This window comes from Cololabis saira, chromosome 3, assembly GCF_033807715.1.
Source record: "Cololabis saira isolate AMF1-May2022 chromosome 3, fColSai1.1, whole genome shotgun sequence".
NCBI lineage: Eukaryota > Metazoa > Chordata > Actinopteri > Beloniformes > Belonidae > Cololabis > Cololabis saira.
The window spans coordinates 50,532,854-50,558,901 of NC_084589.1; the positions used below are offsets into that span (position 1 = coordinate 50,532,854).

The window sequence follows — 26,048 nt, forward strand, 5'->3', positions numbered from 1 at the left end:
CTCGGGAGTTTTAGACCAAGCATGAGGCTTTCAAATGAATTATAATCACATTTAGGTTTAGATTTTGTTTGAAGACTAGAGTTATAAATTGGTACGACTCCTCCGTCTCGGCCCGTGCTTTGAAGAATATGATGATTTAAGTAACCGGGTGGAGTCGATTCATTTAAACTAACATACTCTTCAGGCCCGGAGTATTCCCAATGCGCCGGTCTACGATTGGCCTGCTGGCCTGCTGGCCTGCTGCCTGCGTCCCTCCCTCTCTCTTTTTTTTTTCACAGGCTGCTGGTGCTGTTTTTTTTTTTTTTTTTTTTTTTTTTAAGTAAAGAAATAAACCAAAACAGCTGTTTCCAGCAGTATTTGTTACCTGAACTCATCACCAGATGGAGGAGCAGAAACCCCGACATCAGCTCGAGAACAAACATATTTATTAGACGCTGATCAGTCCCGATCGTCTGTTTCTGAGTTTTTACTTTCTCTTTTGCAGATGAAAGATAAGAGCAGGGTATAACCTGTCAGACCAGTGTCCCCGCCCCCGAAGCCTCAGCGCAACACGAGCTTCACAAAACCAAAACACCATACACGAGCGGAAAACATGAGCAGTCTGATTCCTGACGGACGGACAGAGGAGGAGGACAGACGTCTGAAAGTTTAACAAGTAAACACTGAAGTAAGATCAAGTTTATAAATGTCGCTGTTCTGATATACAGGACTGTCTCAGAAAATTTGAATATTGTGATAACGTCCTTTATTTTCTGTAATGCAAAAATGTCATACATTCTGGATTCATTACAAATCAACTGAAATATTGCAAACCTTTTATTATTTTAATATTGCTGATTAGGGTTTACAGTTTAAGATTAAGATTCCCAGAATATTCTATTTTTTTTAGATCGGATATTTGAGTTTTCTTAAGCTGTAAGCCATGCTGGTCAACTACTACAGGCTGATATCAAAGTTGTGTTTCATGGCAAAGATCTTTTGCAAAGAAATTTGCAAGTGAGCAGTTGAATGACTTTTTAGAAAACAATTATATTTCATCCAAACATCAATCTTTTCGGAAGGGGCACAGTACCAAGACAGCAGCAATCAAAGTTGTGAGTGACTTTATTGAGGCAATTGACAATAAAAAGTACCGTGCAGCAGTTTTCATTGACTTATCAAAAGCAGATAATAGTATCCTTGCAAAAAGTCTCTTAACGGTGGTTTCCGAAGAAGTTGTAGGTTGGTTTTCCAACTACATGTCAGAAGAAAACAATCCGTCCAGGTTGTTGGATCTTCCAGTTCAGAAAGGGGTCCCCCAAGGTTTGATACCAAGACCATTGTTATTCACCCTGTATAGTAACAATATTTGTGATAATGTTTTAAACACTAACTTTCACTTTTAAGCTGATGATATGATTGTATATCGCTCCTCACCTTCCTTGGCTCAGACCATGGAGCATCTACAGTCTGCATTTAATGTGGTTCAATCTCGTCTCTTTAACCATAAATCGGTTTAAAATGCAGAAAAGTCTAAATTCTGGCTGTTTACCAATAGCTAAGATGTAACATCAGATGTGAGGCTGACTACCACTCAAGGATCGGAAATAGAGAGGGTCGGTTCGTTTTGGTGTCTGGGGATTATGATAGAACAAAACTGACATTTAAACCACATGTTGAATATCTGGTTTCTGAACTGAAACTAAAGCTGGCTTATTCTTTCCAAATAAATCTTGCTTCTCTCGCCAAGCTGCTGATGTATCTGTAACATTTCAAAGTGGGTGATAATAATGATCTTAACTACGCTGCAGCCGTCTGGACTATGGGCTATGATGTAGAACACAAGTACTACTGTAAATATAGAGTACTGATACTTGAAAATCAAACTTGTCAGTTCAATATTTACTCGAAATGAAACGGAACTTGGAAGCAGGACTGAAGATCACAAAACTGCATCTGGACGAACCAGCAAACTTCTGAAACCGTGTCATCAAGATTCAGGTGTCTGCTCCGGGACTCTCCTGTGTTTCCATGGAGATGCCCTCTGACCCTGACCTCTTCCTCATCTTCATCATCAGCACCAGCAGCAGGATGGCAGCAACTATCAGGACGACGGGAGCAGAGATGATGTGGAGTCTGAATGAGCGGAAAGACTCCACCCTCCAGCTCACGTCCAGCCGGTTGTCCAGACTCAGGTGAGACGCTGCACAGGTGTACTTGTGCTTCCTCTGCAGCTCCTCTTCATCCACCATCAGCGTCTTCCTCAGCTGGTAGAGACCGTTACCGTTGGGCAGCACTGAGCCAACGGTCATTTCGTCCTCGTCCACGGGTTCACCGTCCCGCAGCAGCGTCAGGTTGATGTGGCGAGGGTAGAAGTCTGTGGCCAGACTGGTGATCTGGGTCCCGCCCCCCCCCGGCTGTGATAGGAGGCGTAGTCGAGGTCGAACACGACGCATCACCAGGTGCTTGTTGATCTCCAGCAGGTGTTTCAGAGTCCGGGCACATAAGGGCAGGAACATGTTTGAGAAACGTATCTGCATGTACATCTGCTCCATGGTGTCCCAGTGGAAATCCCAACCGTCACCACCGCCGGTGTTGCCCACTGCGATCGTTGACACCACGTGTCACCTTTCCTGTGGAGTCGGATGACGTGGGAGGTCCGTTCTGGGTCCTGTCCACCTTGGCTCCGACCACTGTCTCTTGATGACTCAGAGGGGGACCCATTCTGTCTGTGAGGTCCGTGTCTGTCCGTCCGTCTCCGACCTGTTTGGGAGTAAGCAGATACCAAACTTTGCAGTTCGGAGAAGTGAGCTTTCTGACCAAATTGTTATTTGTCAGTCTCCTTCAAGTAGGGCGCATTCTGCGGCCCTAGAAAAAATCATCCAGTCTGTAGTTCGTACGGGTCAGTCCGTGGCCCGCGTCCACCCATGTCATTTTGGTCTGTGCACAGATTTTTGCCAATTTAGTCTTCTTATTCGCATGTCCCATCCAGCGTTTCCCAAACGCCTTTCTGATGTCACCCACTACACAATACTCAACTCCAGATGATTCAATACCTTATCCTACAATTTCCTACAGATAGGTGTGGAGCAATAATTGCCTATTTATGAACATTACTGATTTCTTTCCCTTTGGGCACTGTATGTACACCCATTTAAAGAATCCAGACATGCAAATTACTCTGTTAAATCCTTTACGCGTTGAGGGGGTACTCAGGATTGTCCACACGATTAACATTTCCTTTATGGAAAAGTGACATTTCTACGTAACAAAAAGTAAAAACCATTCACTCTCATGAAACTATGGCATATTTGCCCCAAAATACTGGTTGATGATCAAATGAATTATTACAATAGCTGAAAAACATATTCCTTCTTGTTAAACTCCTCCGTAGTTCACTGTTGAATATTACACACAAGATGCAGTTTTGTGATCTTCAGTCCTGCTTCCAAGTTCCGTTTCATTTCGAGTAAATATTGAACTGACAAGTTTGATTTTCAAGTATCAGTACTGTATATTTACAGTAGTACTTGTGTTCTACATCATAGCCCAATCATCATATCAGGTGGGAGTGTGGGGTTCAGTGTCCTGCTCAAAGACTCCCCAGACTGGGGTCAGTCCATGACCTTCAGGTTGGAGGACGACCTGCTCCACCCAACCACATGTCCAGACGGCTGCAGCGTAGTTAAGATCATTCAGTTTCAATAAAGAACAAAAGAATACGGAAAATCTGGCCTTTCAGATCAAGATAAATGATATAGAAATAAAGAAAGTAAACTCTACAAAGTTCCTTGGAGTCCTCATTGATGACTGTCTAAACTCTAATCGTCATATAGATCACTTTTGCAAAACTAAATATCTAAGAATCTAAAAAATGTCGGTCTGCTTTTCAAAGCGAGACACCTGCTTCCACGCTCTGCTCTTCTTATTCTTTATCAACCTTTGTTTGGACAACATCTAAATTCCTATACCATTATTTTCTGTAATACTTATCCCAGCTATCTAAAAAAATTGACCTTTTACAAAAAAGAAAAATTACTCGTGCCGTTCCTGGACTGAATTTAATTCACCTAATCGCCATCTGTTTGCCCATTCTGGTATTCTTTACCTTAAAGAATACACCTACTCCCATACTGCTTGTACAATATATCAGGTTGTCTCAGGTTTCACTCTACTCATTCCAATCTCTGTTTCCCATCTCAAGGCCACTATTATTTATATTTTTATTAAGAGCTGTCTTTACCATGTCTACCTCTATACTTTACACCTTTCACTTTTTTAATCGTATATATCTTAATACGTGCCGCACTTTTATCTACCGTACATTTGTTATTTACTGTTGCTACTTTTAAATCCGAGTGGAAAGCGAAATAACCGGAGTCAAATTCCTTGGGCAATGTTCAAACTTGACTAATAAATCTGATTCTGATTCAGATTCTAATTCCTTCATTCCTTCTAGCATCTACTGTTACCCATGTTTCGTCTTCCTCGTTTACTATCGCATATGCTAATTGTAACCCTTCGTTCCAGTATCTAAAACAGTATCCGTCTAAAAACAAATTAATCGCTTTGTCAAATGGTGTTTTCACTAAGTCTTCCCTGACTTTGTCGTCACGAACGATTCTTTGCATGCACTTGTGTGGTTTTCCCCTATGATATCCTTCGTGTGTATACGAAATATTTGATGCTTCATTTTCTTAATTTCTTAATAAGTTAAAAGAATTAATTTCTTTTAACTGCTACATGCTGTATACATGTAGGGTCGTGTTTACACGTCACATAATTACCAACCTTACTCCCCCTTTTGAAACAGGATCACTTGTTGATGATCCTGTTACAGAAAAACTCTAAATCCTAACGCCTAGTTGTTTCACCATGTCGTACAACTATTGGGTGGTGATAATAATTTTGCTTTGGAGGCATTAAATCCTTAGCCTGATGGCCTAGGCGCAAAGCCAATGACACATGAGGGCAAAGCCTCATCCGTCAGTTCATACCACCTAAGTCGTCTATAATGTGAGTGCAAGGCATCATGTTACCATTAGGTGTATCGTAAAATAATGTGATATGTGAAGGATTGGGGGAACAAGCGTAAGGACACCAGGTGTGACTCAGGGGCGCCACTGTTAATAGACCGTATATCGGGCCAGGAGTAACCAATGTTTCTGGTTCAAACAAAGTCCACATACTGTATTTCTGCAGCCAGACCTGGCTGAGGAGATAACATGCAATGTCCGCTGGATGGATAACCGACGCATTGTTTTGTACCTCCGTCCAGAAAGGTTAGCGTCCAACCATCCGGACCACACTGAATCATCACCCCCAACGTGATCAGTTGGTCTGTCCCCATCAGGTCACAAGGAGCTTGCGGAATGTCTCAGGGTTTGCGTCTCACCCTCATCCTGAGGGGGCGTGTGAATGGTTGAGTCTGTTTTTCTTCCTCCGAAGCAGCCAGTCCCCTGTTGTCTCTTTGTGGGGCGTGTCTTTTCCTGGGTCTCTATGGCAACCCCCTCGTCCACCCCCGGGCCTCCCCCTTTTGTCCACCCATCCTTCGTGTGTGGAATGGCATGTGGGGGTTTGGGTGCTCAAGGTGGTTCATAAAATTTGTGTGTGTTTAATGCCTGATTCTACTACCAGTGCCTTTTGGCCTGACCTCAGCCCACTGACCCCGCGCCTGGCGCTGAAAGTTTCCCCTCTTTTTTTTCTGTTTCTGTTTCACCTGACATGTTTACGACATGGTTTTTAGTGGAGAAAGGGAGTCATTTTGCTTTTTACGACTGGTCTGTCCGTACCCTTACATTCTTGTCCTATCTTATCTTTTTCGACCCCCTTCCTGTGTTCCAGGTGGCGTTTCAGTTTTCACTCCTTTAAATTCCCTAGTAAACTTTTTTCGCGTTCTTAGGCTTCTTTCTCGTTCATATTAATCCAAATTTATTTAAAAAGTCCTTGGTTCACTAATGGAGGACTAACTAATGCTTGTCAATAGAAAATAATCTTATAAAATCTACCAAACTATACTAAAAGATATAATACGACCTAACCGAAGGCTATTTATAAAAGTTATTACATGAAAATAAACATAATATAAAAGGAACTTGGGACATCCTGAACAACCTACCGGTAATTAAACAAGGATAATGGTGTGAATCAGAACATAAAGCCAACTATTATATAGAAGCCCTACTCATATTGATTTTTCCTCTCTCAACAACAGTTACAGTAAACAGAAAGTGACAAACCCTGTTCAAAAATGTAAAAGTAAATTATCCACTGACTGTCCTAATTTTAATAACCGTAGAAAAGTCCTAAATAACATTGTAAAACCTCTAACCCATATCTGTAATTTATCATTTCAATCTGGTCCTTTTCCTAAATAAAATAAAAATTGCAAAAGCACTTCCCAAAAATGAGAGTAACCTCAACTATACAAATTACAAACAGAAATTACAATGTCCCTACTATCACAGATTCCAAAATCTGTATTCATCAACACTTTATATCAACTAAGACGTTAATATTATTATGCCCTCACTTGACACTTAAGGAATATGAGCCGCCCCTAACCAATTCACCATATTTCGCTGAGGGGGGGGGGGGGGTGCTCCAGTACACAGAGAAACGTTCTTAACCTAAACAAACAAACTCCCAAAAAGTCCTCTTCTTGAAGCTCATGTATGTTTTATCAAATAAAAAAGTCTTCTTTATTAGACACAGAATGCATCATTTAAAGAAGCTCATTGTTAATGTTATCTTAAAAAATGTCAACAGAGAAGCTGAAGCTCATGTATTTTTAACAGATAAAAAGTCTCCTTTATAGACACAGAATGTATCCTTTAAAGAAGCTCATTGTTCATATTATTTTAACCAAGTCAACAGAGAGAGGCTCATATGAATTTAAACCTTTTACTTCTTAACATTTTATCTTATAATATCCAAATATATTCTAAAATTTGTCACCTATTCAACCCCTAAATAAGATTATTATCAGCATAATCTCTAGCTTTTTAAAGCATTACTTTATCTAGTCCCTGTTGAAAAGGCCCATTCAACCCCTCCCCTTTTTCAGAGGAGGAGAGGAGTGGACTTTTACGACCATGTCATCTGAACCTGCAACTTCCAAAATCTCTCTTTTACCTTTCCTGACTTTCCGATTTTAAAGCCAACTACGAAGTCAATTAAATCATACTTTTCTTTCTCTTAAAATGACAGAATATATTTCAGCTGTTCACAAAATCTTATGAATGCACATACAGTACACAGACAGCACACACACACACACACGCACACAAACACACACTATCTCTCACTCTCTCTCTCCCTCTCTCTCACACACATACACACGCAGTCTCTGTCTCTGTCACACACACATAATCACACCCCTCCTTTCTCACAGCAAGGCCAACAGCCACTGCTTAATTTTTACATACATTTCACCATCTCTGTTTCTGATTTCAGGCTCATGTCAACTTAGGTCTTATAATATCTTCACGAAGCCAAATTTAAAGTTCATTTAAAGTTTCTCGGGCATTTTCAAACCTCTCTACAGTTTCCAAAATCCTATTCCATCCTCCATGCATACCATCAACTTTTTAAGTTTCTTTGGCAGCTCTTAGAATTTGGGTGGCCTCAATCCCTGGACTATAACCAAGCAAAAATACGTGCGCCCGTCGACGTCACGGGGGGGGCGCCACGCCCGAGACTTTGCGAATGTCTACGGTAACAGGATTCTCCCATAATCCTGTCCCTCTAAAGGGCCTAACCCCGACATCCTCGGACTCTAACCGTTAATAAACATTCCTCTATGGGCCTGAAACCCTTTCTAATAACATCCTGGGACTTAAACCCTTAACAAATATTCCTCTTAATTTCTATATATTTCCTCTTTATTTCTATTCCAGCTTTGTCCTTTTTCATTAAATTTAGCAGTTATCATTCCTTAAATTTAGCAGTTATTAAATTCAGCCGTTATCATTCCTTAAATTTAGCAGTTATGAAATTCAGCAGCTGGGTGTTTACTTAAGACTTTGGACACGGTCTTGATTTGAGTATATCCAATGCAGATAAACGGTCTGCTTACCCTGAATTTGCCGCGCGGGCCGTGTCCTCGCCTTTTTTCGCACCAAGCTGTTTTTCATAATTACCTCTCTCCTGATCTCAATCCCGGACGAGCCCCCAAATTGTTGTGATCGAATTAATCACGCCGGGTTCTTTAATTGAGCTGGAAAAGGTAAATAAAAACACCAAAGACTGGGATAGAATTAAAGAAGGCCTCATGAGGGAGATCGGCAAAGCAGAGCCCCTGCACCCTGCTTCTCAATCGTCCTGCCCAAATCTGCCGGTCTCTCGTCCTGAGAACATGTTTATTACCTCTGAAAAAAGGGGGGAGAGGGCTGGCCCAAGTTTTTATTGCTCAGGGGCCTCTCTCCTTATCAGTGTCTGGTACAGCATGGTACTTTCAGTGAAAAGACAGAAGAATGCACCTTAGTTTCACATACAGAAACATTTAGTTAATCAGCACATGCAGTTTACATATTCAGTTTGATTTTAAACTATTCTTTATATAATCCATCATAACATTAGACAGGTTATACTCCTACCTGAACACACAGCATGAGGAAACAAAGTCCATTCCATCAGGTTTGTTCCTGCAGGTCCAGCGTTCAGAGGAATTCAGGCAGCTGGTTGAACTATCATCAACTATATATGCTATTCTATATAACCTTCTTTTTACGTGTTTTATTATTTTCCCAGATACGGCTGGCCTGTATAGGCACATGTTTGGGGCACCGTGGCCCCCAGGGGGCGCTACAAAGTCAGAGAAATATCACCTTCAATATAATCATAATAAAACTAGTCATTATTAACATGGATTCAATTATAAAGCAATCCTCAATAAATACTAGTACAAATGATAACACCAGGTGAAGTAAAAGCATTAGACTGATACAACACTGTAGTGGACGCAGTATTAAAAAGCACCACTAAATGTCTGTAAAAGTATTTTTTATACAAATAAGGCGTGTTTTTTGTGCGTTCAACATTCAATCAATCATCCGATTCTAATGCCAACGTGTAATCAATGTTGAATCAACGTATTCTGTTTGTCACAGACCAGGCTTCAACATGGATTCAACATGGATTCAATGTTTCTGCCTAATCATGTTTTTTCCTTTAACACTCAGAGGTAGCAACAATAACTGGCCAGAAGCCTGTAAGCCAGTTTTATCATAATTGTATGAATCTTTTGAGCAATAAATGCGAGGCCTGCCACTGCTTTGAGTCATTATGGAGGTTCCTTTGTTTCAAACCATGCAGTCGGCTTTAAAGGGGACCTATTATGAAAAACAAGTTTTTTCTTGTTTTAACATATATAAAGTGGTCTCCCCTCACCCTGCCAGCACAGGGAAGGTGAAATCCCATGAATTTCTGCAGGGTCTGTTCCCCCCGCCCGGCTGAATCTTCCAGTGTCATGTGACTTCTACGAGCCGTTCAGACTGCTGAAACCACGCCCACAACCAGCTCTCTCCGCCGGCTGGAGCTTCAGCCATTGTTTAGAAGCGGTGGCTGTTTGAGCAACGAGGGACAGTTAAAATGAGGTTTTGCATCGACACTTACCCTCATAAAAGGATCAGTTCCCACAGTACGGACCCGGCAACTGCACACGAGTTAGCGGTAAGTGACGTTAATTTTTTTATGTTGTTTAGATTTGTCTACAAGTATGATCTTTGCATATGTTAAGTATTTAGCTGAGCTCCGGAGCACCGGAGGCCACACACCGGGACTCCTCACTGGACCGGACCGGTGAGGGGCCCCGGGCCCCGGTGGCTCCAGTGTTACCTAACGGAGCTCTAATAGTAATACATTTATTTCTGTTTATGGTTTCAGATCTTCCAAGCACCTGAAGCTGTTCATCGACACCTTCAGAAGACGCACGGTCCTTCCTTTTTGCCAGCAATAGTGCATAAATGTTATTTATATACAACTTATGTTATTTTATTTTTAACAATAAAGTTGCCATTTGTGAAAATTCAGTGTTGTGATTTCTTTACCGTTAACATAATTAATTCGTCTTGTAACATAAATGAAATGAAATGATGAGGAATCGGAGTAAATAACTATGGTGTACCTGTTTAGAATTCAATTAAATCTTCCTGTGTGAATCAGTGTGAAGACGAAGTGAACCGGTCAGGGAACTAAAGGCTGATTTTTGGTTCCGCGTTACACCAACGCAGAACCTACGGCGTAGGGTACGCGTCGATTTAACGCAGAACCGTAATTCAGGCTTAAGATCCGTTTACACCGTGTCTTACTGCATGCGAGCGTCAGACTATCACGTCGAGCTGCGTGACATCGGACGCTCTCTGTCCACACTGAAACCGTTAAACTCGCAGCCAGTTAGGACAGTCCAATACAAAAAAAATAAAGCAATGGAATTTATTTTGTCGCCGGAGCTCTGTCGCATGGGACACGCTTTGTGTACGCTCTTCTGCCCGGAGCGAGGCTTTGTTCCCTCCCCTGCTACACGTCATTCAAGCAGCCAATCAGCACAGAGCCTCATTATCATAGCCGCCCCGCCTCTCAGGATCACTCACAGAAAAAGGAGGTTAGGAGCGGTAAAACTAGAGACATGGCCCACAGGCTGAATTTCGGTTTTATGTAGAAAAAACAAGCTTTTGATTGTTTTTAAGACATTCAAGGCCTGTTTAAAATATACATTAAATGCCATAATAGGTTCCCTTTAAGAAATCAAGGCTGGCCTCAGAACTACGCCTCAGAATTGAAATCAAGTCTTTCCATGTTCAACACAGGATTGTGGCCCAACACTTAGCAACAGTCGAATAGTGTTACTTGTGGTGTAAAAAAGAAATAATAAATATAACTTACATATTAAATATGTGGCAGTGCATATTTCAGGCATGAAGGGTTAACTAATCTAAAAACCTCCCTGCCTTTTAAACATTTGATTTAAGTATCTCTAAAATTACAAGCATCGCAGCATCAAGACATTGAGGTAACACAGCCACAACCGAGTCCAGCTTACTGGCAACAGGTCTCATTACCCCCTCATGTCCCTGCAGGGGAACTGAGTTCATGCATCCATCCCTCTCATCCACTGTTGAAAGGACGGCCACAGTCAGACGCCCATAAAGCAGGAGAGGGTTGTAGAGCTAGTTTCAGCTGGTGGAACGCCTCGACCGCTTCAGGAGTCCAGAGCACCATGAGCTTGCAAGCCCTCCCCATGAATAAGAGGCTCATATGAGCCTCCAATGCAGCATAACATGGTAGGAAGATTCCACAATAAGAACAGCTTCCCAGAAATGAAATCATCTGTTTCTTTGTAACAGGCAGTAATCGTCTGCCTTCGGCAGAGATAACGCACCCCAGAAATGTGACTTTTTACTGCAGGAGTGCAGTACCAGGAGTTAACATTAGAGCGTCAAAGCAGCATTATAGATGGTAGGTGACTCACCGTAACCTTGGCACAAACGAGTGAAAGGCCAAGGTTCACCTTTCAAGATAAATGCAAACCTAAACCGACTATCAGGATCCACAGGAACACTGAAAAATATTCTGCTGAGATAGGAATCTGTGTCACAATGGTGGTCAAATTAGGCACGGAAGGATCACAACAGCTTCATGAACCACTTGCAGATCTTGGATGAATCGCCGCTCTGTCGGATACAACAAAACACAGTCACTGTTCATTTAGAAGAAATCATCCTCCCAAACGTACAACTACAGAGACAAAAACTATTCAAAACTTTATATCCACAATTCTTCCATGTCACCCCTCAGATTGATGGGATCAGCTTATCAGTTCCGCAGCACAACGGTCAGAACAACTACAAGTACAAAACAACGCCTACATTGTTTTGTACTTGGAGTTGTTTGGACCGAAAGATTTTTGTTGATAAAGTTTTCTGCTGTCCTGGTTCCTCCAATGTAGTTCAATTTAATCTAGATTCACTTTATCAATCCCAGAGGTGAAATTTATCAAAATTACAGTTTAAGAGCCACCAGGAATAACAGGCTCCTGTCAGATTCCACCCATGTAAAGCCAAGGATCAATAAAGAACCAATAAAGATGATTCTGATAACGCTGGTGCCAATGCATTGCAATGTTTGTCACAAGTTTTACACTCAGACTACCATTTGGAGGAAAATTATATTCTTTTATCCACACAGCACACAATCCTTTTTTTATCACGCATATAGAGACAAAGAAAAAGAACCAACAGTGTTTTTGGTAATTATAACATCTGTTTGCCCTATCTCTTCCTCTGACAGTCCTAAACACTCCTACAGCGCATTGATTCTTCCTGGACCAGGTCTAGCAGCTACTTCTAAAACCGTTCTTCCACCAACCACTGGTGAGCAACTGAAACCCGTTCAGTCCTACCAGTGTGGATTTCCAAGGAATAACCTGCTCTAATCAAACAACTTCTGAAATACCCCAGGCACCTGCCGGGTCGCAGGAGGAAGGAAGCTCAAACAAGTGTTAAAATAAAGGACAAAAAATTCAACACACTTCCAAAATGCACGAAAAATACCCACGATAATCAACAACAAACTGCACAGAAATGCTTATTTCTTTAGACAGTTAATATGACAGCAACACATTAAGCACTAAATTCTCAGGTCAAAGTCTCAAAAACACAGTTTAAAGAGCTCCATAGTCTCCTCACTGGACTCTTTATCAAACAGTCAAGATAACACCCAGTCAATAAATCTACTCAACCTTCCTTCCATCATCTCAGTCATTAAACAATTTAGGATTAAATAAAAGAAACTGTCTTAAAAATCCCCAGTTTCTTCAGGACACCGGCCCTGCACCCCCACGCCCAGAGCGGTACATCAGGTCCACATCCACGCGAGGTGATGTTGCCAGTAGTCTGCTGGTCCTGGTTGCACAGACGATGTCCGCCAAAATGTTGTGGAAAAACCTATAAACGCTCTGTAATATGTTCTTTCCAACGAGGTGATTAACTGGAAACTAATTTACCAAGAATAAGACTTGAGAGATGATCCAGATTTCAGTAGATTTTATTTAAGCTATCGCAGTCGTCTCGATGCAGAATGACAATGAAAAACAGGAAACATAATGATTTTAAAGCATACTGTACATGATGATTCATTCTTACGATTCAGAAAAACAGAGCTAAACTTTTATGGACAAAGTATGAATCTGCAGACTCTGTTGTCTGTACAAGACTACATTTGCTCCTCACAGTAGTTTTGGTTTAATAAAGTGGCGATTGCTAAATTATCCATCACATCTTCGTAATGAGATTAATGTCACAATTATGCACTGGGGGTGGGGTTTATTTGGAAGAAACCTGCTTCAGTGGAGCCGTCACGTCCCGGTCCTCCACCCCTGGCTCCGATCCCTCATCAGTGCTGGCTCCGAGACTCTCCTCTGTTTCCATGGAGATGCCCTCTGACCCTGATCTCTTCCTCATCTTCATCTTCATCATCAGCACCAGCAGCAGGATGGCAGCAACCAGCAGGAGGACGACGACAACCACCAGGACGACGGGAGCAGAGATGGCGTAGACTCTGAATGAGTGGAAAGACTCCGCCCTCCAGCTCACATCCAGCCGGTTATCCAGACTCAGGTGAGACGCTGCACAGGTGTACTTGTGCTTCCTCTGCAGCTCCTCTTCATCCACCACCAGCGTCTTCCTCAGCTGGTAGAGACCGTTGCCGTTGGGCAGCACCGAGCCAACGGTCATTTCCTCCTCGTCCACGGGTTCACCGTCCCGCAGCAGCGTCAGGTTGATGTGGCGAGGGTAGAAGTCTGTGGCCAGACAGGTGATCTGGGCCCCGCCCCCCCCCGGCTGTGATAGGAGGCGTAGACGAGGTCGAACACGACGCATCACCAGGTGCTTCTCGCTCTTCAGCAGGTTACGCAGAGTCAAGCCACATAAGGTCAGGAAGGTTTTGAAACGCATCTGCTCGTACACCTCCCTCTTGGTGTCAAACTGGAAATCCCAACCGTCACCACCGCTGTACAGGAAGTGGGTTGTGTTAAAATGGATGCTGTCGGCATCATGACCATTTGCACCGTCCCTGACCATGATGAAATAAGGCTGACCGTCTTCCTGGACCCCACAAGCCCCCATCCTCTGTTGAACGTAGACGCCTGGAGAGGTCAGGTTCAGCTGTTTTCTGACCATGTCCAACCTCATCCTCATCTCCATTACAATCTCCTGCAGCACATCCAACGTCAGCTGTCCCAGGTCAAGCTCCGCCCCTTTCTCACCTCCACCACCAACCTTTAGGATTTGGTCTATGTTTGTGTCGTAGTACCCCACCTGGATGTCATCCAGCATCAGAACCGCAGAGAACTCTGGGAACTGGGTTGGTCCTGAGATGTGGGTGAGCCACATCGACAACGAGTGCCTGAAGCCTAAAAAATACAGAGAATTATGGGTAAGACACAACATAAAGCTCGATGGGATCATCAGATCAGAAGCTGCAGAGAAGTCAGGTGTGTTCTGATTAGTCCTCCTTCTGTTGTTCTGGAAATAAATAAAGAAATAAAGAAACAGTATTTGTTACCTGAACTCATCATTGGGGGGAGGAGTAGAGACCCCAACATCAGCTGGAGAAAAAACATAGCGATTAGTCCTCTGATCAGTCCTGATCAACTGTTTCTTCCTATTCTGCTCTACTTTGGGTTTATTGAGCAGCTCGACCAACCTGCATCCTGGTGTCTCCGGACTCTGACCAATCAGAAACATGGAAGAACAGGAGGCGGTTCCAGACGGGACCGTCAGGTGTGAGGGATCAATGTCCAACCAGGCAAGTTATCCTGCAGGACTCCACCCTTCACCTGGAAATCACCTGAGGCGGAAGGTCCAAACTCCAACTTCTCTTTATTTTCCTCCTGGAAGAATAAGTGTGTTCTCTTCAGTTGTGTGCTAACACAATAACAAATTGTGTAAATATGGGGTACCCCAGGGCTCTATTTTAGCCCCTTTTTCTATTTTCTCTCTACCTGCTTCCACTGGAAATTTTACTGGAAGTTTTATGTTCAGCGCTGTAGCCAGGCTGACACAACTCTGTTGAGCGGTGCATTCCTGCAGCTCTCAGTAGTGAAGATTCTATGAGCTTCTTTAGCAGTAAAATCATCAGAATTAGAGAAGAAATCAACCAGGCCAACCTGGTGTGTAGTTTCTTCAGCTGTAGCGACTTCCTTAGGCTCTGACTTGACTCTAGAGTGTTTCGTTGCTGTAGACCTCCCTGAGCTGACCTCAGTCGTCAATAGAGCTATGTGTTTCTTAAACTCCATCCCGACTCCACTACTCAAAAATGTTTTTCCTCTTATTGGTATGACAATACTGGACCAGATCAAGTTATCCCCAAACTTAAGATATGTGCCACAGGTTCTTAAAGTTGCAGTAATTAAATCTTTACATAAAAACCTTCTCTTGACCCAGACATTCTAGCTAATTATAGACAAATTTCCAACCAGGTGAAATGCTGAGACACTGTCTTGTTTTTTTCTTTCTTGGTCTTTCACGTACCACCGTTGGTGATCTTCGTCCTTGTTGTCAGAATATTTTATTCTTTTTGCTTTTCTTCCACGGATCAATAAAATATGGCTATACTATTAAGAGCCCTGGTGAAGGAAACACTCTCTCACACATTGATGCACCCAATGCATATATACGGTACAGACCAAAAGTTTGGACACACCTTCTCATTCAAACAAATGGGGAACTGTGTCCAAACTCTTGGGGCCTGATTTACTAAGATCCTAAATAAAGAGTACTAAATTGCGTGTGCACTGAAAAAGTTTGCACGTGCTGTTGTTGTGTGTTTTGCGGGTGATCAACTAAGATTGCGTGCGCAATTGATAACAGGTGCAAACAGCAGTATTTAAATGAGGTGTTGCGTGTCTTACGGTTTGCGGCGCAAACTTTGCGCCATGGAGAGTGGATGGAAAGCAGGATAGTCGCAAGCCCAAAATGAAATTTGACGAGTTGGAGTTAGAGATATTAGTGGAAGAGTCAAATAAACACATTCATGAACTACAGCAAAGAAATTTAAACATTACCAAAAGAAACGCAATATGGGAGAAAATCTGTGATAGAATAAATGCAGTTGGTAAGACAAAAAGAACGGCAGATGAGGTTAAAAGAAGGTGGCAAGATATAAGGCGAAGAACTAAAGAAAAAGTGGCCTTTAATAAAACTTCGGCAAACAAGACAGGTGGAGGGCCTGCGGAAGAGATGTCTCTAACCAGCATTGAGCAGCAGGTGCAGCTCACCTTCTGCGAGGAGCAGATAACTGGGATACCGGGGGATGACACGTTAGAGCCAATTGCAGAACAAGGTATAGGCGCACAATAAGAAACACTTTTTTCTCCATGAAAACACATGGTTTATTTATTATCACAAATAAAAAAATGAATGTGCCTCCTGTGGCAACCTTTTGCTGAATAATACTCGATTTAACATTCAAATAAAACCCAGCAACTGCATAAAATCCGTGTTTGACATCATTCAGTGCGTCCCGAGTGGATGGGAACCGTATGTGCCTGCCCATCCTGCGTAACAGAGCGTTGAGGACAGTGGACAGCACACCTGAAAAACTGCTTTGGGAGAGCCCAGCAGAAATGGCTACAGTGCGCTGGAATGACCCTGATGCGAGGAAATGAAGAGTTGAGAGCAGTTTCGGCAAGGCAGATATGGCGTTACTCCTGCTTGTGACCGGCTCCAAATCAGCCCTTAACTCATTCAACAGCTCCAAGATGGAATCGCTAGATAGTCGATATGTTTCAACTATCTGGTTTTCATTCATTCCAAACAAATTTACACGAGTCCGAAAGACTTTGGCGATGTCGCCTCCTTGCCACAATAACAGCAGCCATCGGTGCGTAATGCTGGACAGATTAGCACCTTCCTTTCGAACGTATTAAATACAGACGCAATCACAATACGCGCAACTACTTTAAGGCTTGGTAAATCTCATTGCGTGTGGTAAATTAATTTGCATTTTCCCCTCCCAGTATTTAGCGCTTTCTGGCGGGTACGCCCCATATTGATTATTCATCAGGGCAAAAGTACTAAATGAACAGCGTGTGCTATTTTGCTCATTTGAGAGGCGCAGTCCTCTTTGCACGCTGTTAGTAGATCAGCTTGCAGTTTGGTTTGCGGGTGATGTCAAGTTTGCACACGTTTTTACGCACGCAAACCTTTAGTAAATCAGGCCCTTGGTCTCTACTGTATATGCACACAAAAGGGAATAAAAAAAACCCCCATCTAAGCAACAAATCAAAAGCTGCCACTTGACCAAAGTGAAATCTGAATAAAAGAGAAGGTGAAACTTGAAAGGTGAGAGACCAGGAACCTTTATCAACGTTCAATCTGGGTGTTTTTCTGTATTTGCAGAGATCATGGGAGGAATCTTGGATCCCTGCATCTACTCATACCTTGATCCAACTCCAAATCCTTGGTTGGTTTACCTGGAGGACAGTCAACGCTGCTGGGACGTATTCTCCAAAGCAGTCCATGGAAACCACATCACTGCTGGACAGAGGTGGAAAAAGTACAAAAATATTGTACTTAAGTAAAAGTACGGATTTTCTGCTTGAAAATTACTTAAGTAAAAGTAAAGAGTATCCATTAAGAACTTTACTTAAGTAAAAGTATAAAAGTACCTCAAATTAAATATAATAAAGTACCAAAAGTACATGGTGTAAAATGTACTTAAGTACAAAAGTAAAAAGTACAAAGTACAAAATTCAAAGTACAAAATTAGTTTCAAAAGGATTGCAAAGAAATGAAGTCCCAAGATTGTCATGCTGTCGAAAGTGGCTTTATTCCAAGAATTTGTTTACAACTCTAAATAATGGTGATATTATTCTGACCCCTTTAGCGTTTGTCTCCATTACCCCATTTTAATTTCTCCCTTTGCTCATCACTGCTGTACCCCATTGGCCCCGCTGACAGGTTCACCCCCAGCCTGTAGTATGCAGTGACAACATTAAGCAACCCCAGCTGAAGGATGATGAAGGAGACTCTTGAACTGATTGAACTTTTAAATGCCAAAACCACCTTAGAAGCGGTGGAATGAAAGAATGGTGCCCATGGAAACGCGTCGGCTGCCGCTCGGTCCTCGTCGGTCCTCGATGCGACGGCGGTTCCTCCAGCCTTCCGGCCCGCCTCTGCGGCGCAGCTCCCCCTCCTTCTCGGTATGGAGGCCGAGTCAGCCCGTCCGCCCCAGGTGTCTCGTCACGGAGCCGCCGCCGGGCAATCACGGGCAATTCACCTTACACCCTACGGCGTAGGCTACTGCGTAGGGTGTGCGTCGCCGCGTACCCTACGCCGTAGCCCTGCGTCGGTGTAGTCGGCAATAGCCTACATTTTCATTTAATGTAAGACTTTAATTTGTAGCGAGTAACGACGTGTCCAATTTAAAATATAGCGGATTAAAAGTACGATTTTTTGCTTGAAAATGTAACGAAGTAAAAGTAAAAGTACAGAAAAATTAAAGTATCAATAAAAGTACAAGTTCTCAAAAATCTTACTTAAGTACAGTAACGAAGTACTTGTACTTCGTTACTTTACACCACTGCTGCTGGAGAATGCAAAGAAGTGTTTGCTTATGTGTACTGTCAGAACTTTATTCCAAGTGTTGTTTCACTGTCTTTTAAAACTTGTGTAAATACAGTACAGAACAAATGTTTGGACACACCTTCTCATTCAAACAAATGGGGAAGTGTGTTCAAAGTTTTGGTCTGTATGGTAGATTCTGATTCATTTGAATGAGAGAAGTGTTATGTATTTATTTTTTACTTCTGAGCACCACTTGGTGAAGTGGGTGACTGTATTGTGATAGTCCAGAGTGGATTTGTTGTCTGAGAGAACAGCCAGAATGGCTGTGTCATCTGCATATGTGAGATATGATGTGGTGGGAGAGATGCTAGGGCAGTCATTGGTGTAGAGAGTGTACAGCATAGAGCTCGACACACATCCTTGTGGGACCCCAGTGTTGATGGTGAGTGCAGGGGTTGTAGTTGAGCCCAGCCTTACTGCTAGCAGTCTGTCGGAGAGGAAGTTGTGGGTGAGGTGGAACAGCCAAAGTACAGGTGTGAATCGTCAGTGTAATACAAAAAAATATATATATTTTTTTAGTTCATATATTTATACATTTTTAACTAAAAGCCAAGGACCAAAAGGTGTAGACTTAATCCTAAGCTTATGACGCCTACCCTTTTCACAAGAAAAAAAGAAAGGAAAAAAAAATGTTAGCTTTTATAAACCAGTGCAGTTAGGATTTAGAGAATGAAACAAAATACACGAATAAATCCATATAAGAAGTTGCTCGAGTATAAACAAAATAACTGTACACAAACATGCATGTTCCACAAGTCATTACTAAATCAAATTAAATCAAATCAAACTTTATTGCCCACAGAGGCCCACAGAGACCATCCCGGCCCGGACGGATAGAGGAGTCCACACCACAGTGGTGAAGCCGTGGTGCAGAGCTCCACAACCATCCAGGCCAGGACGACCCCCAGGACGACACCCCTGCAGGCCAGAGTCACTCCCAGCATGGAGGCTCCCCATGAGGAAACACTGGAGCTAAAAGCTACAAGAAAGCAGGATAAGATACACTAAAAGAGTTTAAAAAGTATAACATGACATAAAATCCTAAAAGTATGTCTAGAAAGCAAGACATTAAAAAACTAAAAGAATAAGACAGTAGAATGTATAAAATAGACCATAAATAACGACTAAAACATTGAGATAAGACAATGAAAATAAAATATGATAAAACAGGATAAACTAAAGATTAATATAAAACAGAGCAGTAAGATCCAATAAAAATAGGGGTGAGCATAAAAAATGTAAAAGAGTTAAATGAGTCAATACAATACAATACAACTTTATTTATAAAGCACTTTAAAAACACCAACATGGTCCAAAGTGCTGGACAGGCAAATAAAAGACAACACACCATAAGGCACAGGGCACATAAATAAAACAATCATGATAAGTTAAGTCAATAAAAAGGATAAAATAGAAGATAAAAGAATAAAATACTAAAAAGGATAAAATAAGCACAACTGTCTTGCTAGGTGTTAAATATCATTCCATACATTATATATATAAGCACATACATCCACATCCACATACCTACACACATGCATACTGTATATACATATATGTATGTGTTAGGTTTAGGAGAGGGAGAGGACGAAACAGCAGCTCACAAGAAATTTGACGATTCTCATGTACAGTTCGACTAATGGCCGTCATTCAGGCCATGGTTTTCCTGAGCCTTAACTTCTTACATGTTGTATCTGCAACATGTCGGACAGCTCCTACAAAAATCCTCGTGATGTACCATATGTACCACATACCCTTCCTCCCTCCTGTTTGAGCCATGGAAACTCCCTATGGCTCAATTTAGCCACCAGGGGAACAGATTCCTTGGAAGCACTGGTTTGCTTCGCAGCATACAAAGGCCTTCTGAAGTTACAGTAGCTAGTTGCAGTAGCACCTTCATTTAGCCAAATGCCTTTCTCTCTTTGTAAGAGCATTGTTTCGCATGTCAACAGGGGTGGGGGTTTGTTGTCATCAGATCCCCCCCTTATTAACTTTTCCCTGGAAGGGTCAGGCTGCCAGAGTCAGGCTCCCCAGATAAGTGGACCTCCCACTTCTTGACCTTCGCACCCGGGCAAGTCGGCAGGTCTGACTTAATGATTCTCTAGGGTCGGATATCTTTATGTCCCCCAAAGATCCCCCCCCGCCATCACCTTAGATTAGATGGGGGCAAAACCTGTTAAATTCTGTCTCCTATCTGAATCAAGGACCACAGAACTCTCTTATTTCAAAAATGTCTTATTTCAACATAAGGTTTGTTATGGTCTTATTAAAGTAACAACACACAAAACTGTCCGTGCAGCAACTTTCCTGCAACATAAACAGCAGTCTCCTAGTGAACTTATATATATATATATATATATATATATATATATATATATATACACATACATACATACATACATACATACATACTACATACATACATACATACATACATACATACATACATACATACATACATACATACATACATACATACATACATACATACATACATACATACATACATACATACATACATACATACATACATACATACATACATATACATACACATGTCCATAGGTACATGCCTATGTGTATTATACCTTTGTTTTATATGTATGAATCATTTTGTATTTATAGGTGCTTGAATTGCAATAACGTGCTACACATTTTCATTTCTGTATCTAAACTGTTCCACAGATTAACTCCTGTCACTGAGATCATCGTTGTTTAACGTTGGTTCTTGCCTTTGATTTCCTGAACATAAATGTTCCCCTTAGTTCATATTGGCTAACTCTGCTTTGCAAGAGCTTCTGAATGCTGTCAGGAAGTATTATATTGTTGATTTTAAACATAGATCGCGCTGTTTTATGGTCCACTAAATCTATGAATTTAAGCACATTTGAATTTATGAATAATCTATTTGTTGGTTCTTGATAATCTGCTTTTTTTATAACTCTAATGGCCCTTTTTGTAAGAAAAAATTTGGGTCTGTGATTATTTGTATATCCCCAGATTTCCACATAATAAGTGATAAATGGGACAATGAAGCAACTGTATGTATAACATATTCAGGGGGTCATGAGTGAGGATGTCCTTGGTTCTGTGCAATATTCCGATTGATTTAGATACCTTTGCCTTTAAATGGTCAACATGTGTCATCTAGCACAATTTATGGTCAATAACAACACCCAAAAATGTACAATCATAAACTCAAAATAATTTATCATAATTTGTATGTGATTATTAGTTTTACGATATCCAAATAATATAAATTTTGTTTTAGTTGAATTTAATGATAATTTATTGGTATCAAACCATCGCTTTAGGGTTTTCAGTTCCTGTTGAACTGTATTCAGAAGCTCCTCCATATCATTCCCAGAGCACAGCAATGGGGTATCATCTGCAAACAGTAACACAATTTATAAGCGTTGATACATTACATATACTATTTATATAAGGAATGAAGAGTTTGGGGCCCAGGATAGATCCCTGTGGCACCCCGCAGGTTACCCTCAGAGTGCCTCGTAGGGAAATTGGAAGGGATCCAGGTGTGGGGTGGGAAGTGGAAGAATGGTGTTCAGTGCAGTTTCTGCAGGCATTTCATTATCATGGATGTCAGGGATTTTGGGCGGTAGTGGTTAGGTTCTGAGGGCCTGTTTTTTTTTGTACTGGTATTATGGTAGCGGTTTTACATAGTGTGGCTATTGTGGCAGTCCAGTAGGATTGGCAGCAGGGTGAGTGCAGTATTAGAGAGAGTTCCTTGCACAGGTCTTAAGCACCATGCCTGGGTTGCCTTCAGGCCCTGGGGCTTGGCCAGTCTTGCATGGGCTCAGCTGGCGACGTACCTCCTTCTCTGTGAAAGGGGCTGGTTCTTCAAGGTCTGGTGGTAGTTGGGCTCTCAGCAAGGCCTGACACTTGGATGAGAAGTGCTGCTTGTCAAAGCGGGTAAAAAATATGTTCTGGATGTTCAGAAGCAGGACTATTGAGAACACACCTCACTTTTCTGCAGGTTCTGATCTGACGCTCAAGTAAATCTTCATTTGTGTCTTAACCAAAATTCACTGCATTTTTTAGGCTTTGGAAAGCACTTGTTGTGGGCGTTGTTCACCTACATCTCAGGGCCAACCCAGTTCCCAGAGTTCTCCATGGTTCTGATGCTGGATGACATCCAGGTGGGGTACTATGACTCAGACGCAGACCAATTGATAAAGGTTGGTGGTGGAGGTGAGAAAGGGACTGAGTTTGACCTGGGACAGGTAGCCTTGGATGTGCTGCTGCAGAATAGGATGGAGATGAGGAGGAGGTTGGATATAGTCAGAAAACAGCTGAACCTGACCTCTCCAGGCGTCTACGTTCAACAGAGGATGGTGGTTTGTGAGGTCCAGGCAGACAGTCAGCCTGATTTCATCACGGTCAGGAATGTTGCAAATGGTCATGATGCCGACAGCGTGCAGTATAACACGACCCACTTCCTGTACGGCGGTGGTGACGGTTGGGATTTCCACTGGGACATCATGGAGCAGATGTACGAGCAAATGTGTTTCTCAAACATCTTCTTGCCCGGACTCTCCAACACCTGCTGGAGATCAACAAGCACCTGGTGATGCGTCGTGTTCGACCTCGACTACGCCTCCTATCACAGCCGGGGGGGGGCCGGGCCCAGATCACCTGTCTGGCCACAGACTTCTACCCTCGACACATCAACCTGACGTTGCTGCGGGACGGTGAACCCGTGGACGAGGACCAAATGACCGTTGGCTCGGTGCTGCCCAACGGCAACGGTCTCTACCAGCTGAGGAAGACGCTGGTGGTGGATGAAGAGGAGCTGCAGAGGAAGCACAAGTACACCTGTGCAGCGTCTCACCTGAGTCTGGACAACAGGCTGGATGTGAGCTGGAGGGCGGAGTCTTTCCGCTCATTCAGAGTCCACGTCATCTCTGCTCCCCTCGTCCTGATAGTTGCTGCTGCTGGTGCTGATCATGAAGATAAGGAAGAGTTCAGGGTCAGAGGGCATCTCCATGGAAACACAGGAGAGTCCTGGAGCCAGCACTGATGAGGGATCGGAGCCAGGGGTGGAGGACCGGGACGTGACGGTTTCACCGAAGCAGTTTTACTCCAAATAAAACTCCAAATAAAGTTTTACTCCAAATAAGCCCCAGTGCAGAATTATGACTTAAATCTCATGACAAAGACGCCAAAGACAGATGATATAGTGATGAAAAATTTAGCATTCGCCACTTTATTAAACCAAAACTACTGTGAAGAGCAAATGTAGCCTTGTACAGAGAGCAGAGTCATCAGATTCATACTTTGTCCCTAAAGGATTAGCTCTGTTTTTCTGAATCGTAAGAACATTTGAACATTTGTTCACTTCTTCTCTCAGGAAGAAAATAAAAAGAAGTTGGAGTTTGGACCTCAGTTGAGTCCTGCATGATCACCTGACTGGTTGGACTTTGTTCCTCTCTGGAACCGCCTCCTGCATTTCCGTGTTTCTGATTGGTCAGAGTCCGGAGACACCAGGATGCAGAGTGCTGGTTGGTCGAGCTGCTCAACAAGCCCGAAGTAGAGCAGAATAGGAAGAAACAGTTGATCAGGACTGATCAGAGGACTAATCGCTATGTTATTTCTCCAGCTGATGTCGGGGTCCCTACTCCTCCCCCTTGTGATGAGTTCAGGTAACAAATACTGCTGGAAACAGCTGTGTTTCTTTATTTCTTTATTTATTTCCAAAACCAGAAGGAGGACTAAACAAAACACACCTGACTTCCCTGCAGCTTCTAATCTGACGATCACGTCAAGCTTTATGTTGTGTCTTACCCATAATTCTCTGTATTTTTTAGGCTTCGGGCACTCGTTGTGGGGGTTGCTCATCTACATCTCAGGACCAACCCAGTTCCCAGAGTTCTCCATGGTTCTGATGCTGGATGACATCCAGGTGGGGTACTATGACTCAGACGCAGACCAATTGATAAAGGTTGGTGGTGGAGGTGAGAAAGGGACTGAGTTTGACCTGGGACAGGTAGCCTTGGATGTGCTGCTGCAGAATAGGATGGAGATGAGGAGGAGGTTGGATATAGTCAGAAAACAGCTGAACCTGACCTCTCCAGGCGTCTACGTTCAACAGAGGATGGTGGTTTGTGGGGACCAAGAAGACGATCAGCATCATTTCATCATGTCCAGGAATGTTGCAAATGGTCATGATGCCGACAGCATCCTTTACAACACGACTCACTTCCTGTACGGCGGTGGTGACGGTTGGGATTTCCGCTGGGACACCATGGTGCAGATGCGCGAGCAGATGCGTTTCTCAAACATCTACCAGCCCTTATGTGCACGGACTATGCAACACCTGCTGGAGAGTGAGAAGCACCTGGTGATGCGTCGTGTTCGACCTCGACTACACCTCCTATCACAGCCGTGGGGGGGCGGGGCCCAGATCACCTGTCTGGCCACAGACTTCTACCCTCGCCACATCAACCTGACGCTGCTGCGGGACGGTGAACCCGTGGACGAGGAGGAAATGACCGTTGGCTCGGTGCTGCCCAACGGCAACGGTCTCTACCAGCTGAGGAAGACGCTGGTGGTGGATGAAGAGGAGCTGCAGAGGAAGCACAAGTACACCTGTGCAGCGTCTCACCTGAGTCTGGACAACCGGCTGGATGTGAGCTGGAGGGCGGAGTCTTTCCGCTCATTCAGAGTCCATGTCATCTCTGCTCCCGTCGTCCTGCTGGTTGTCGTCATCCTGCTGCTGGTGCTGATGATGAAGATGAGGAAAAGGTCAGGGTCAGAGCAAGCACTTCATGAGGGATCAGAGCCAGGGGTGGAGGACCGGGACATGACGGCTCCACTGAAGCAGTTTTCCTCCAAATAAGCCCCGTCCCCAGTGCATAATTGTGACATTAATCTCATGATGAAGATGTGATGGATAATTTAGCATTTGCCACTTTATTAAACCAAAACTACTGTGAGGAGCAAATGTAGCCTTGTACAGAGAACAGAGTCTGCAGATTCATACTTTGTCCATAAAAGATTAGCTCTGTCTTTCTGAATCATAAGAATGAATCATCATTTATGCTTTAAAATCCTTATGCTTCCTGTTTTTCACCATCATTCTGCATCGAAACGCCTGCAATAACTTAAATTAAATCGACTGAAATATGGATCATCTCTCAAGTCTTATTCTTGGTAAATTAGTTTCCAGTTATTCACCTTGTTGGAAAGAACATATTAAAGATCATTTATAGGTTTTTCCACAACATTTTGGCAGACATCATCTGTGCAACCAGGACCAGCAGACTACTGCCAACATCACCTCGCGTGGATGTGGACCTGATGTACCGCTCTGGGCGTGGGTTATCTTGATTGGTTGACTCTTTAAAGAGTCCAGTGAGGAGACTATGGAGCTCTTTAAACTGGATTTTTGAGACTTTGACCTGATAATTTAGTGCTTAATGT

The 26,048-nt window shown here is 42.9% G+C and overlaps 3 protein-coding genes across 3 annotated transcripts; 2 read left to right on the top strand and 1 right to left on the bottom strand.

The window, feature by feature from the left end:
* Positions 1 to 7,336: 7,336 nt before the first annotated feature.
* On the bottom strand, positions 7,337 to 14,649 carry LOC133441189 (hereditary hemochromatosis protein homolog). Its single transcript, XM_061718589.1, has 3 exons — positions 14,542 to 14,649; positions 13,486 to 14,389; positions 7,337 to 7,358 (listed from the first exon to the last, which is right to left on the bottom strand). Exons 1-3 carry the CDS (start codon positions 14,597 to 14,599, stop codon positions 7,337 to 7,339), a joined length of 984 nt encoding a protein of 327 aa, XP_061574573.1. The 5' UTR covers positions 14,600 to 14,649.
* Positions 14,650 to 16,217: 1,568 nt separating this feature from the next.
* On the top strand, positions 16,218 to 23,716 carry LOC133440767 (MHC class I polypeptide-related sequence B-like). Its single transcript, XM_061718085.1, has 4 exons — positions 16,218 to 16,320; positions 22,668 to 23,075; positions 23,117 to 23,481; positions 23,552 to 23,716. Exons 1-4 carry the CDS (start codon positions 16,218 to 16,220, stop codon positions 23,714 to 23,716), a joined length of 1,041 nt encoding a protein of 346 aa, XP_061574069.1.
* Positions 23,717 to 24,141: 425 nt separating this feature from the next.
* Positions 24,142 to 25,753, top strand: LOC133441190 (RLA class II histocompatibility antigen, DP beta chain-like). Its single transcript, XM_061718590.1, has 2 exons — positions 24,142 to 24,268; positions 24,434 to 25,753. Exons 1-2 carry the CDS (start codon positions 24,211 to 24,213, stop codon positions 25,462 to 25,464), a joined length of 1,089 nt encoding a protein of 362 aa, XP_061574574.1. The 5' UTR covers positions 24,142 to 24,210; the 3' UTR covers positions 25,465 to 25,753.
* The last annotated feature ends 295 nt before the right edge of the window (positions 25,754 to 26,048 follow it).

Excerpts from the sequence above, each read along its gene's own strand:
- LOC133441189 (XM_061718589.1), bottom strand. The coding sequence starts at position 14,599 with ATGTTTTTTCTCCAGCTGATGTTGGGGTCTCTACTCCTCCCCCCAATG. Across the intron at positions 14,390-14,541 it reads CCCCCCAATGATGAGTTCAG|GCTTCAGGCACTCGTTGTCG; the intron begins GTAACAAATACT and ends TGTATTTTTTAG. Across the intron at positions 7,359-13,485 it reads GTGGTTGTCGTCGTCCTCCT|GGGTGTGATTATGTGTGTGT; the intron begins GCTGGTTGCTGC and ends GTGAGAAAGGAG.
- LOC133440767 (XM_061718085.1), top strand. The coding sequence starts at position 16,218 with ATGTCTCTAACCAGCATTGAGCAGCAGGTGCAGCTCACCTTCTGCGAG. Across the intron at positions 16,321-22,667 it reads AGAGCCAATTGCAGAACAAG|GCTTTGGAAAGCACTTGTTG; the intron begins GTATAGGCGCAC and ends TGCATTTTTTAG. Across the intron at positions 23,482-23,551 it reads GTCTGGACAACAGGCTGGAT|TTGCTGCTGCTGGTGCTGAT; the intron begins GTGAGCTGGAGG and ends TCGTCCTGATAG.
- LOC133441190 (XM_061718590.1), top strand. The coding sequence starts at position 24,211 with ATGTTATTTCTCCAGCTGATGTCGGGGTCCCTACTCCTCCCCCTTGTG. Across the intron at positions 24,269-24,433 it reads CCCCCTTGTGATGAGTTCAG|GCTTCGGGCACTCGTTGTGG; the intron begins GTAACAAATACT and ends TGTATTTTTTAG.